This window comes from Apis mellifera, linkage group LG7, assembly GCF_003254395.2.
Source record: "Apis mellifera strain DH4 linkage group LG7, Amel_HAv3.1, whole genome shotgun sequence".
Lineage (NCBI taxonomy): Eukaryota > Metazoa > Arthropoda > Insecta > Hymenoptera > Apidae > Apis > Apis mellifera.
In genome coordinates this window covers 1,500,439-1,512,698 of record NC_037644.1, presented here as the reverse complement: position 1 = coordinate 1,512,698, position 12,260 = coordinate 1,500,439, and the positions used below count along the sequence as shown (strand labels likewise).

The 12,260-nt window shown below is 32.9% G+C and overlaps 1 protein-coding gene across 4 annotated transcripts in view; it reads left to right on the top strand.

The window, feature by feature from the left end:
- Window positions 1-12,260, top strand: part of LOC413410 (IQ motif and SEC7 domain-containing protein 2) — a 75,886-nt gene that overhangs the window by 53,156 nt on the left and 10,470 nt on the right. Inside the window, exon 2 of one of the 4 annotated variants that reach the window (XM_006559145.3) lies at window positions 7,249-7,668. The exons of the other annotated variants lie outside the window; for them this stretch is intronic. Within the exon in view, the coding sequence (XP_006559208.1) occupies window positions 7,478-7,668 (191 nt within the window). The 5' untranslated portion in view covers window positions 7,249-7,477. The remainder of the gene's footprint in view (window positions 1-7,248; window positions 7,669-12,260) is intronic. 4 annotated transcript variants of the gene reach the window in all.

The following is a 12,260-nucleotide window of genomic DNA, read 5'->3' as shown; positions in this document are numbered from 1 at the left end:
GGGAATTTAATTTTTTATGAATTTCCATTTCAAGTAAGAAATTTGATTCATTATGGGTATGTACAATTATTGGAATGTATTATCGTAAAAATATTTGATTATTTGATGATTGACAGTATATTTATAATTTTAAAATGAATCTAATAACGTCAATTATTATCTCCAAGATTAATAAAACGTATGAGCACAGAATAAGTGACTGGTAATAGTTGATTCAAACTTTTTATTAAATCCCCTATTTACTCCTAGAATAAACAAATCATTCCATATTTCAATAAACTTATATTACAAAAATATAATCTAAATATTCAAAAAATTTCTCAATTTTATCCCTAGATTCCAGAAATTCCCTAAAATTCTCAATTCTCAGTTTTTCGCATACCAACTGCACAGATTAAAAATTCATCGTGCTTTCTCATCCCGCATAAATTCGTTTCGAGATGAAACGACACACTTTGCATGTCCTAATTGCATTTCGAGAGCGAAACACTATCGAACCTTTCCTTCGAAATAGGTTAAAAAAACAGGCGACAATCTCTCTCTCTCTCTCTCTCTCTCTCTCTCTCTCTCTCTCTCTCTCTCTCTCTCTCGAATAGATAGATGTCTAAGCGTGCGGAGATAACCGAGGCTTTCTCCCGATTGCCTGACTTTTACTTTTGCCACGAGCGTCGAAGATCCACGCGTGAATTTGCATCGAGCACGAGCGTGACCCGCGCACAACATAGTTTCTGTAACATAGTTAACTAAATTGGGAGAACTGGGTTGTACGAACTCGGTTGGGAAGAAAGTCTGCTGATGGCTGGTCACGAAAATGGAAATAAGAAAAAAATTTCGAAGTTCGAGACAAACTTTTTGTGTGTAATAACGATGAGATTAAAGAAGGAGAACAATTCATAATTTTTTTTCGTGAGATATATTCCAAAAAGAAAAAAGAAAAAAAAAATTACTGGAAAATACGAATTCAATGAAAGTAAGATCTAAGATGACGAATGACGTAAAGAAGGAATTGTGAACATGCTCGTGAACTACTACTACTACTAAATAACAAAGTAAATTATTCTCCATTATATTCACGGCCACTTCGTTAAAAATTATTCATTATGTATATTTTACGTATATATATATATATTTCTATAATCCTAAAAAGCATAAATTTGCATAAATTTCGCAATAATCAATTCTAAATAAGAATTCTTTTTTTTTTTTACAATATCAAAACTATATCCAATATATAAATATTTTGAAGAATGAGCGATGAATTAAACTCGGTTGAAACAAGCTCTTGGAAGAAATTTATTACAACGAGATATCCTACAACGAAACCAGGACTGTAACCAGGAAAGAAAATAAAATCAAATCGCTATTTTATTCGATAAGAGATCTCCGGTTGCGCGAAACAGCTGGTGCGAAATTGCATCGTCGTCGACGATGACGAAACTCGTGAAATCCGTGGCGAAATGTTCGATCTTCGATAACGCAAAGCGTGCTCGAAGATTTTTCTTTTTTCCGTATCGCGAAATATCCTTTCGTATCGCGGCCGAATTTAATACGGCGTGAAAGCAACGCGCCCGGCTATACTGGAACTCGACAATATTTTTCTAGCCACGGTTCACTTGCGAGCGGCCAGGCGACACGATAAAACGACAGCCAGCGCCTCTCGTTTCGTTTCCGCACACTTCGCCTGTGTTGTGGTGCAGTGTGTCCTAGTGAAATTCACTAGGACTTCTCCTATGATTTCGATTTATCTTTTACGACGCGAGGCCAACGAGGCGAGGAATAAATGGAAGGATCTTTGCTCCGTGAAGGTCGAGATTCGAGGCCGATCCAAGGTTTTCTCGAATTCGTTATTTATTAGGTAGGCGTGTACGGAATTGGAATACGGATGATTGCGTATTTCGACCAATTGAATGCTTGTATAAATTTTAACATAACCTCAAAAAATCTAAATCGTTCTTTTCTTTTACATCCTCGAAAAATTTATCCTCAATTGAAGACACCACTAAAATAAGAAAAAAAAGATACACGAGCTCATTGGACAAGATGGTAAATGGAGGGGGAATATTATCCCAAGAGTGTGTTATTTTTTCACTCTAGTCAAGCCGTCATTTGTTTCCTTTACCCAAGTGTGGATCAAGTCCACTTCTGAACTTTATTTTGGTGAATCGAATCTTCTCGTTCTCGCACAGTTGTTCACTCCACATTTTCATTGTATTAAATTAATCTTTATCGTTCAAAATTTTAAATAAACCTCCCTGTTCGAATCTTTGATAAAATCGCGGGATTTTTCGAAATTAATAAATTCTCTCGAATAATCTCTTTCCCATCAAGCGTTCCCTCCGCTCAAATCGGCCTCCTCCGGTATTCTGGAACGGTGATGCTCGAGGCTGCACATTGTGTACACGCATCGGGGAGTGATCGGTGGGAGGAGGCGCGCCGCGCCGCGCTCCACCTTTCATTTGACTTTGACAGTTCCATTATGGTATCGAAGCTAACGGCAAACAGTACCGTACTTGACGCTAGTGTGAATCAACGCGCGTGCCGATATGCCGAGGTATTTCCATCGTTCCTCGTCCCTCGCCGTGCCGGGGATCGATCCTGATAAGCGTTATCGAATAAGTGTATCGTTTCCTCGAAAATCTCGAAAATATCTTCTCCCGTGTCGAGGATAAGACGCGGCTCGCAATCCTAACCTATCTTTTTTCTTCATTGTGACAATTAAAATTCAAAGTTCAATCGTTTTATCGATTATGTTGTTACTCGGTATAGAGATAGAACTTTGTTTTCTTTTTCTTTTTTTTAAGAAAGAGTTTTATTGTTATAAGTGAAATTTTTAGTAATAACTAAAGTCATTTGTTTCGATGATTTTTATTAGTGAAAAATTCGTGTGATTATTAATTTCAAATCGTCAGTTTTGTATTATCGATTTCGTTATTGGAACTAAGAGATTGAAAAGGGAAGACGTTATTCCTTATAAATTTCGAAATTGTTAAATCGTTTTATTATTTTTTTTTTACTTGTATTAACTTCTTTTAATTCAAATGGAAGAATCAAATCAAAGAAAGAACGTATGTAAGTAAATAAGCAAAGTTTTCACAAAATTTCACCTGCAAAATTCCAAACTGCACGTTTCTAACCTCAAAGAAAGCGGCAAGATATTTTTCAAAGCAGAGATCTCTCCGAAAAAAAAAAAAATATTCCCATTTTCACGACCCGAATCGTCGTGCTTTAAGAAAAAAAAAAAAACAATCTCTGATTATTTTCAACGCAAATAAATCACTCAAGACACGGTGAATCAACTACATTAATTAATCTAATGCCGGCTTAATGGCATACTAATCCATCGAACCGGACAATTCTGTTTTATCATTCTCATTGATGATAAAAAAAATCCTGAAAACGAAATGGAAAAAAAAAAAAAAGAAAAAATAGAACTCTTCGACATCCATAAAAGGCGATAGAGTTTCTTTGTATTTTCAACCAACTTGGTGTTTCCAACTTCGAGGTCGATTAATTCCTTCGCGACCGGAAAACGAGAACGCGCCATGATATTCAACGCGCCTTTTACGGATTCGAGAGAGGCTCTCGCGAACCGTTAAAGGGTTTAATCAGTTGTTTCTAAAAAGGATCCTCTAAATTTAAACTGTTAACACGATTCCTTCTCTTAGCTGATCCTTTTCGCGTTCTATTAATTCCTTCACCTTTCTAGGAAAATTTTTTAAGAAAACTCCTTTTTTTTTTCTTTTATTAATTAACGACAGAAACATTTTTTTTCTTTTAATTTGTTATTATTTAATCATTCAATAGGTGCAAAAATTAAGGAATTTGCAATTTTTTTATTTATCTTATTACATTTATAGAATTGAATTCTATACGAGAGTCGTAAAAATTTGTTTAATTATTTCTTTAGATTCTATAATTTTTCCTAAAATTCGAGAAAATTAAAGTATTATATAATTAAATCTATTCTCTCTTCGTGCAAATATTTTTCTTTCGTATTCTCGTTCCATCTATCTGTATATTTTGCAAGATATTTGTTCCATCTTTTTTTATGTTTTCGCTTCAATGGCGTAACACGTTACGCCATTGTTTTTAAACATTATTTCATTGTTATTATTTATCTTTAACGAGTTAATTAAATTTGCAAGTCTTCTTCCACGTTCAAAGAAATTTACCATGCTCGAAGAGTTAACAAAAAAGAGTGGAATAAATTTCCTGAACAGAAACGAGCGTAGCTTCTCCTTCTGTATAATTCTTATGAATTTTAATTTTTAAGCAATCATTAATGCGTTTCGTTCTCCTCGAAGAATTTGTAGTCTGCTTTCCAGAGAAAGGAATAAATATAATATATATATATATATATATATATATATACATATATTTATTTATTTCATTTAAAAAAAGAAGATATCGTAAATTCGAATGATTTTTATTCTTTTTTTTTTATTTTCTTTCAATAAACAATATATTAATATCGGATAAATTTTTCGAAAGTATCATACTTCATCTTGAAAATGTCAGCTATCTTCGTTAATGGAGTCGCAGGGGGACGCATTACCCGATGCTTGGCAAATTTAGATAATATTTAAATGAGAGATAATAGGATTAAAGACACTTTTTTACCCTTCCTCGTTTTAAAATTAAAATAATGAAAAGAAAAAGTGAGAAACGGGTGGGTAAGGAATATCCCGTTAAAGGTAATTAAAAAATCGAGTTGACCAATCAGTGTTTTTCTCTTCTTTTTGCGATCCATTATTCATCGACACGAATCGAATCGAAAGAAACGAATTTATAAATTATAAATTATTACATGTATCTTCGACAAATCAATATATAAATATAATTCTCGAGAATGAAAAGTAGAATGAAAAACAAGGAACTATTTTATAATATCTTATAAGGGATGATCTTCTTTCGTAGCACAAAGTTAACAAAATCTTTAATTCAATATTTTTATATTCCTTTTTCCTCGAGATTAAAACTCGAACTTCGCTTCTTCTTTCTCCCTCTTTAAACTTATTTTAATATATTTTTTAATCAAAATTAATTTTCGAGATACGAATATATTGGAAATTCGATTCACTAAATTTTCAAAAGGTTTTTCCGATTCGATCCCATTATTTCGTTGACACGATTATATATATTTAAAAAGAAAAAAAATCATTCGCATACAATTAGTTTATGCTCGTGTAACTAGAACGTGTCAGTGGATACCGTTTGTTCCTCTTTAACTGGATCGAGGCCTCACGTACGAAAAATGCGTTGGAATAGCAATGAGCCATCGGTGGTGATCGGTATTTTAACGCGGTTAAAAAAAAAATTCCTGCGAGTTTCGATAAATTCATCGAAACAAACATCACTTCTCTGTCTCTCTTTATTATGCTATTTTATCGATCGAGTCGATCAAACTCTTTGAAGCAAAAGATAAATTTTATTTTACGATTGAGATTGCAGATTTTATGAAAAAAAAAATATATATATATTAAACGGATAAATTATATTCTTAATAAAATCGTCGATAAATTTCTCCTTTTTTTTTTTTTTTTTTTAATTTTCCTTTATATTCGTATTATGCGAATATAACAGAGATTAATAACAATAGGGTGATTAAATAAAATAGAAAAAGGTAATTATGGCGCCGACATTATTATGTCGAGGAGATACACAATAAAGAGATTCGTAATTATCGAATACAATTAAGTATCATAAGCTGTACCATTAATTACAGAGATGTTTCCAGTGTTCGGCGACGGCCATGTTTTAAACGTGTTCGCGGGAGATTACAAAAACGATTTAATTCGAGCGTCGCCGACAAAACGCGATTAATTACGGGGAATAAAGCAGTGACGGAAAATCGTTTTCGTATAAAATTAATAATCCGTTGGAAATCGGGCACAATGGGTGAGAATAATAATGGAAGAATAATGGAAGAAGATAAAAGTCTGATTATTATCGACAGTGGATAATATATAAAATTTTGCCGTGAAATGTTAGGTTAGGATTTTCAATTTCTTCGTCTTTTCTACTTTTAACGGACGTATTCCTTTGATTATATCTTCGATCACAATTGTGAAATTTTTAGTTTTTTTCTTTTTCTTTAATTTACAAATATCAAGAATTAACGTATTCACCACTTTTTCAATTCCATTTTTCGAAAGTTCGGTCTTTTTCATTAGGAAGAAGATTACAAAAATCGATTGCGAAATGAAAAAGTAATTTCATTTCTATTATCCGGTCCACGTTTCGCGCTCATGCATATTAATCATAATCGGAGATTGTCGTTTAGAAAGTCGCGATGCGTTAATTAATCGGAGGGGGGGGGGGGGAAATCAGCGAAAACGATATTTTTCATTCATTCATATTAAGTTTCATTCTTCGGGACGAATAATGGGAAAAAGAAGAGGGAAGAAAGATATAAATTTGAATACAATACGAGAGTTAATTATTAAGTAATTGTGAAAAATATTATATCTATTGATGGAGATGAAACTTTCTTCTGAAGTGAGTTGCGAGAACGAATGATTTAATGCGGCTGGTGAGGTATTCTTCTTCTCGACGCGATGCTAAATTTATTAAACAACGATATTACAGTTTCATTGAAATGGTAAAGTATGGTAATGGAGAAGTAAATAAAAGTCGTGTTTTTCATTCCATTAAAAAAATGTTAATTGATACTGTCGATTTTTACGATAAAACAGTTGTTGTTTTTTCCTTATTCTTTCCTATAATCGGATCGAGTGTTTTTAATTTTAATCAACGTGCAGTAAGTGAAAAAAAAAAATGGAAATTATATCTTTAGAATTGTAAGGAAAATTGTAATTATATAAGCATGTTTATCGAACAAAGTTTTTTAAAAATCTCATAAATTTTATATTATAGTTTTGTTATAATTTTAAGGTGCTTCTCGATTCATCTTATTTCACGTTAAGAAATCCCTAGGCATTCAATTAATCAAATCAACTACCAAAGTATCTACAAACCAAGGCGCCACGATTAAAATTTCAAGCAACCACTGGCTTCGATAGTCCAAGTTAAACTTCCGACTTCCACTTTTAGCTTCCACTAGAAATCCTGCCAACTTTAATCGTAATTTATCGCTCGAACTTTTCTGAAGAGAGGAATTTAAAAGAATAATTTTTCGTCCTTTTTTTTCGAAAATTTATCTTAAAGTTGTCGGATATTTCGTTCTTTGGACTCTTTTTTTTTTTTTTTTTGAAAGAAAAATTTTTCTTATTTCTCGACAAACTTCAGGTCTGTTGGATACCGAAATGTATCTCGGATAATTAAGACGTTTTCGATATTTACGAGACAAACCAAAGAATATTGTGATAATCAGGTAATTAGAGACGGTGGTGTATACCTTGTTATATGAAATAAAAAAAAAAAAGAGATAAAAAGTATGAAAGTGAGCGAGGGAGTGATAAACAGCGAGGCCACATTCTGTGATAAAAGTGATTGGTGGTGATCAGTGAAAGTAATCATGTTCATGATGATCGAGCCAAGAAGCGACAGGGTGGTCAACACCCAAACGAAACATCACTGTTACCAAGTAATCAGAACCACCAAGGTGCACCAGAGCTCTAAGAGTTCCAGGATTGTCACCGTTCAGGAGAAGGTGATCAGATCGCGGCTGCAGATGGGCTATTCCACGCCTACCAATTTCATCAACCGGTACTTGTATTACTATACCTTCATATATCTTTATAATACGTCTTATAATCATTATTATCATCGTTTTTTCATTATTAACAATGGAATCAACATTACTATTTTCATTATTATTAGTATTATTTAATCTTTGAGTATTTAGAATTGATATTTTTATCTTAAATTTACAGAATTGCACGAGTAAAAAATTCCCTATTGTTTGAAACTTGCAAATTACCAGATACATCATTTCTAGAAAAGTAACTAAAGATTAACCTCAACTCTGATTCCAGTAATTTATTAAAAAAGAAAGAAGGAAGAAATTAAAAGAAAGAGACGTAGATAGATCGGTAAGAGTGAATAATTGAACAATCGTATAAATAGAAAAGTAACTAAAAATTAACCTCAACTATGATTCTAGTGTAATTTATTAAAAAAGAAAGAAAGAGACGTAGATAGGTCGGTAAGAATAATTGAACAATCGTATAAATAGAAAAGTAACTAAAAATTAACCTCAACTATGATTCTAGTGTAATTTATTTAAAAAAAAAGAAAGAGACATAGATAGGTCGGTAAGATTGAACAATTGAACAATCGTATAAATAGAAAAGTAACTAAAAATTAACCTATGATTCTAGTGTAATTTATTAAAAAAGAAAGAAAGAAATAGATAGCTCGGTAAGATTGAATAATTGAACAATCGTATAAATAGAAAAGTAACTAAAAATTAACCTCAACTATGATTCTAGTGTAATTTATTAAAAAAGAAAGAAAGAGACATAGATAGGTCGGTAAGATTGAACAATTGAACAATCGTATAAATAGAAAAGTAATTAAATTAATCTTAACTATGATTCTAGTGTAATTTATTAAAAAAGAAAGAAAGAAACGTAGATAGATCAGTAAGATTGAGCAATCGTATAAATAGAAAAGTAACTAAATTAATCTTAACTATGATTCTAGTGTAATTTATTAAAAAAGAAAGAAAGAAACGTAGATAGATCAGTAAGATTGAGCAATCGTATAAATAGAAAAGTAACTAAAAATTAACCTCAATTATGATTCTAGTGTAATTTATTAAAAAAGAAAGAAAGAGATAGATAAGTCGGTAAGATTGAATAACTGAACAATCGTATAAATACAAAAGTAACTAAAAATTAACCTCAACTATGATTCTAATGTAATTTATTAAAAAAGAAAGAAAGAGACGTAGATAGGTAAGATTGAACAATTGAACAATTGTATAAATAGAAAAATACTAAAAATTAATAATAATTAAAAATTAACTTCAACTATGATTCTAGTGTAATTTATTAAAAAAGAAAGAAAGTAGATAGATCGGTAAGATTGAGCAATCGTATAAATAGAAAAGTAACTAAAAATTAACCTCAACTATGATTCTAGTTGTAATTTATTAAAAAAGAAAGAAGAAAGAAAGAAATTAAAAGAAAGAGACGTAGATAGATCGGTAAGATGGAACAATTGAACAATCGTATAAATATAATTTATGATTCGTAATTCGCAGCGTGTCCTAATTCATGGTTCACTTCCGGGCGATGGCTCGTTTCGAGCTCGCGCCACACAACGAGCTCGAGTTACGCAAACAGTTTCCGGCTATTTTATGGAAATTTTTCACCCAAAGAACCCCTCCAGGCCGGCCTCTGCTGTGACTTATTCGCGTTAATTATATGCATAAAAGGGAACAGAATATCTGCCGAGTGTGGATCGTGTTCCCACGAGACATTTTACACGCGTAAATCTTCTCTCTCGAAATATACACGATGAAATATTCGAGTGCAATTTTATCTTCCCCGAGATAACCCTGTTATAGGTAGCTGTTTGCAAGAGGGGAAGATCTTTAGATATAAATAAATATCAAATTCGAGTGATAAAATATCAACGTACAATTTTACATTTAATTTCTTAAAATATCTCCAATATTCCAATTAATATAAATCTCTTCATTTTTCCCTTGATACTTTTTTAAATTTTCAATTTAATAATCTTTAGACTTCGATTCTAAACTTGCTTGTAAAAAATTATAATTCTCTATAATAACAACAAGAGAATTCCCTAGAATTCCCCATCTCTATTATTCTTCAGATTTTCAGTAACTTTCTAATTTCCAAACTGTTTACCAACTTAAACATTCCTCGCCTCCCTAATTAAATATTCATTCGACTTGTTTTAACCTCAAATTTACCATACGATTTTATCTCGAGTTAAGGATCGTTATATAAAAATTAAATTCCACATATATATATATCTAAGTGTAATAAAGAAAGAAGGAAACCAGTTACGTTATCGACACAAAACACGAAGAGAAGAGGAGGAGGGCTCGTTGATTTTCATCACACGGAAGAAGCCACGCACGATGTGTCCCGAATTCATTAAAGGAATTATCAAGGCGTGCTCCATTACCACAACTCCTTCGCGTCTCGGCTAATTATCATTGAACAATTAACAACCGTTGATTGCCGTTAACGGCGTTTGCGAGCCGCAGATTCAAACGATCTCTCCCCCTTCTCGGTTGCGTGAAATAATTTCCTCCAGTGATGGCACGCGAGCTTTACTACGGCATCGTTCCCGCTCTCTCGAGCAAAACTAGGGGAGGGAGGGAAAGACGAGAAAATATTGGAAGCAATTTCATCGAAATTGAAACAAAACAATTCGTCAATTAATATTTTCGATCCTTCAAAATTTACAGAATTTTCTTTAAATACATTTTCCTTTCATTTTCCATAAAAATATTTATATCCTCTTTTATTTTACGTCTCATATATATTGACAAGGGATTTTGTAATTTAAAAAGATTTATTTTTTTCAAAATTTCGAGTCGCATTTCTTAGAAATACTTTTACGAACAAAATACTTGGATCGAAAAATATACACGTAATACAGGTTATAATCGATTCCTCTTCCTCGTTATATAATTAGAATGCATATGATTATCGATTGCGCAATGTCTATAAATATAAAATATCCAAAGTTGGCAGGGAACCGTGAAACAACCGTTTGAAAAGCGAACCTGCCAACGAAATAGCTTCTTTAGCATCACTCGTGGTGAAATGATCCGTGAAAAAGGCGCGCAATGGTTTACTTTTTGAACAGCTTGTTTCCCGATTTAAAGCGAGAGCCGCTTTTTAAAAAAAAAAAAAAAAAAAAGAAAAACGCTCACAAAAGATATTCCCCCCCCCTCCCTTTCTTTCTTTCTTCTTCTTTTTTTCTTTTTCTTTCTTCCTCGAAATCTACGCTAGATTTCAAGCGGAGAAACGCGCGGAGAGAAAACGAGCAAAAGGGAGAATTCTCGTGAGCGAGTGCCTCGCACACGAATCCACTTTTGCACGCGACGCCGTTTAATTACGTGACGTTAATTTCGCGTATGCACGTAACGTGAATCGCGCGATTTCACGAGAGATTGCGCCTCCTCGTCCACTTTTCTATCTTTCTATCTTCAATGAACCCCAGTTTTTCGAATCTGGGGAAAAAAATCTCTTTTAGAGATTTATTAAATCGAGCGTACAAAAAAAAAACTTTGCGCAATTTCGATAAAAGGAAAGATTTTAGGAAATTGAATCACTTGCAGTTTTTAAGACTTGTCAATCGTGAATAAAAAATCTATTATATTTCTTATTTTTCAATATTAATAATAACTGTTATTAACTGTTAATAACAATAATAACAATATTAATAATAATTTTTCAATATAAATAATAACTGTGAAAGTTTTGTACAAAGAATAAATTGATTATTCCGTGGAAATAATTCGACGGAGAAAACGGAGAATTGTTTCGTATTAACAGAGCAGAATAAGATAAAAAAGAAGAAAAGATTGTAAAATAAAAAACTAGAGCTGGAGAAATTGAAAATCAAAGCGTTACAATCCTCCACGCACAGTTCTAAATTGAACCAGTCCAGGTCTGCTTCTATTCCACGCAAGTGAAGTTTTATCAGAGAAGGAAGAAAGGAAGGAAGGAAGAGGAGTGAAGAAGAGAGAGAGAGAAAAAAAGGATAAGGAAACACAGTAGAGGCTTCTATGGCGCGTGTCCAAGTGGCAGCTGATGCACTCCACCTGAAGCCTACGCGTCTGAGGGTTTTGTCTTACGCACGAGTGGCTATGCGCTAGAACGTCTCTCTTTCAATCCGCCCCCCTCTCTCGTCTGCCGCGATAAAGTAGACGCCGTCCAACGTCAACTCTAAGACAACGCCGCTCTAAGACAATAGAGAAGTCGCTTCTAAGAATTTATCGAGGGCGCAAACTGCGAGAGCAGGCTCGATGAAAGGGCGTTTGTTTTCCACGACGAGTCGGTTGAGAGAGAGACTCGTATTCACTTTCCGCTTCGAGGATATTATTTTCACTCCTGTGAATGCAACATTTTCCGTCGCGTCGAGATATATAATATATATATACACTTTGAAAAGAAAATGAAATGGATTGAATTGATTTTCTGGTTACCTAGTGATGATCAAGGTGTTACCGATTGTTGGTAAGAAAAACCTAACCTAATTTCTCCAATCTCGTTCAACAATGTATCGAAATCAATTGAAACTTGGATTGGATATAAAGAATTCAATCAATTCCAATTCATAATTAACATCGTTAGCTCACTACTTCT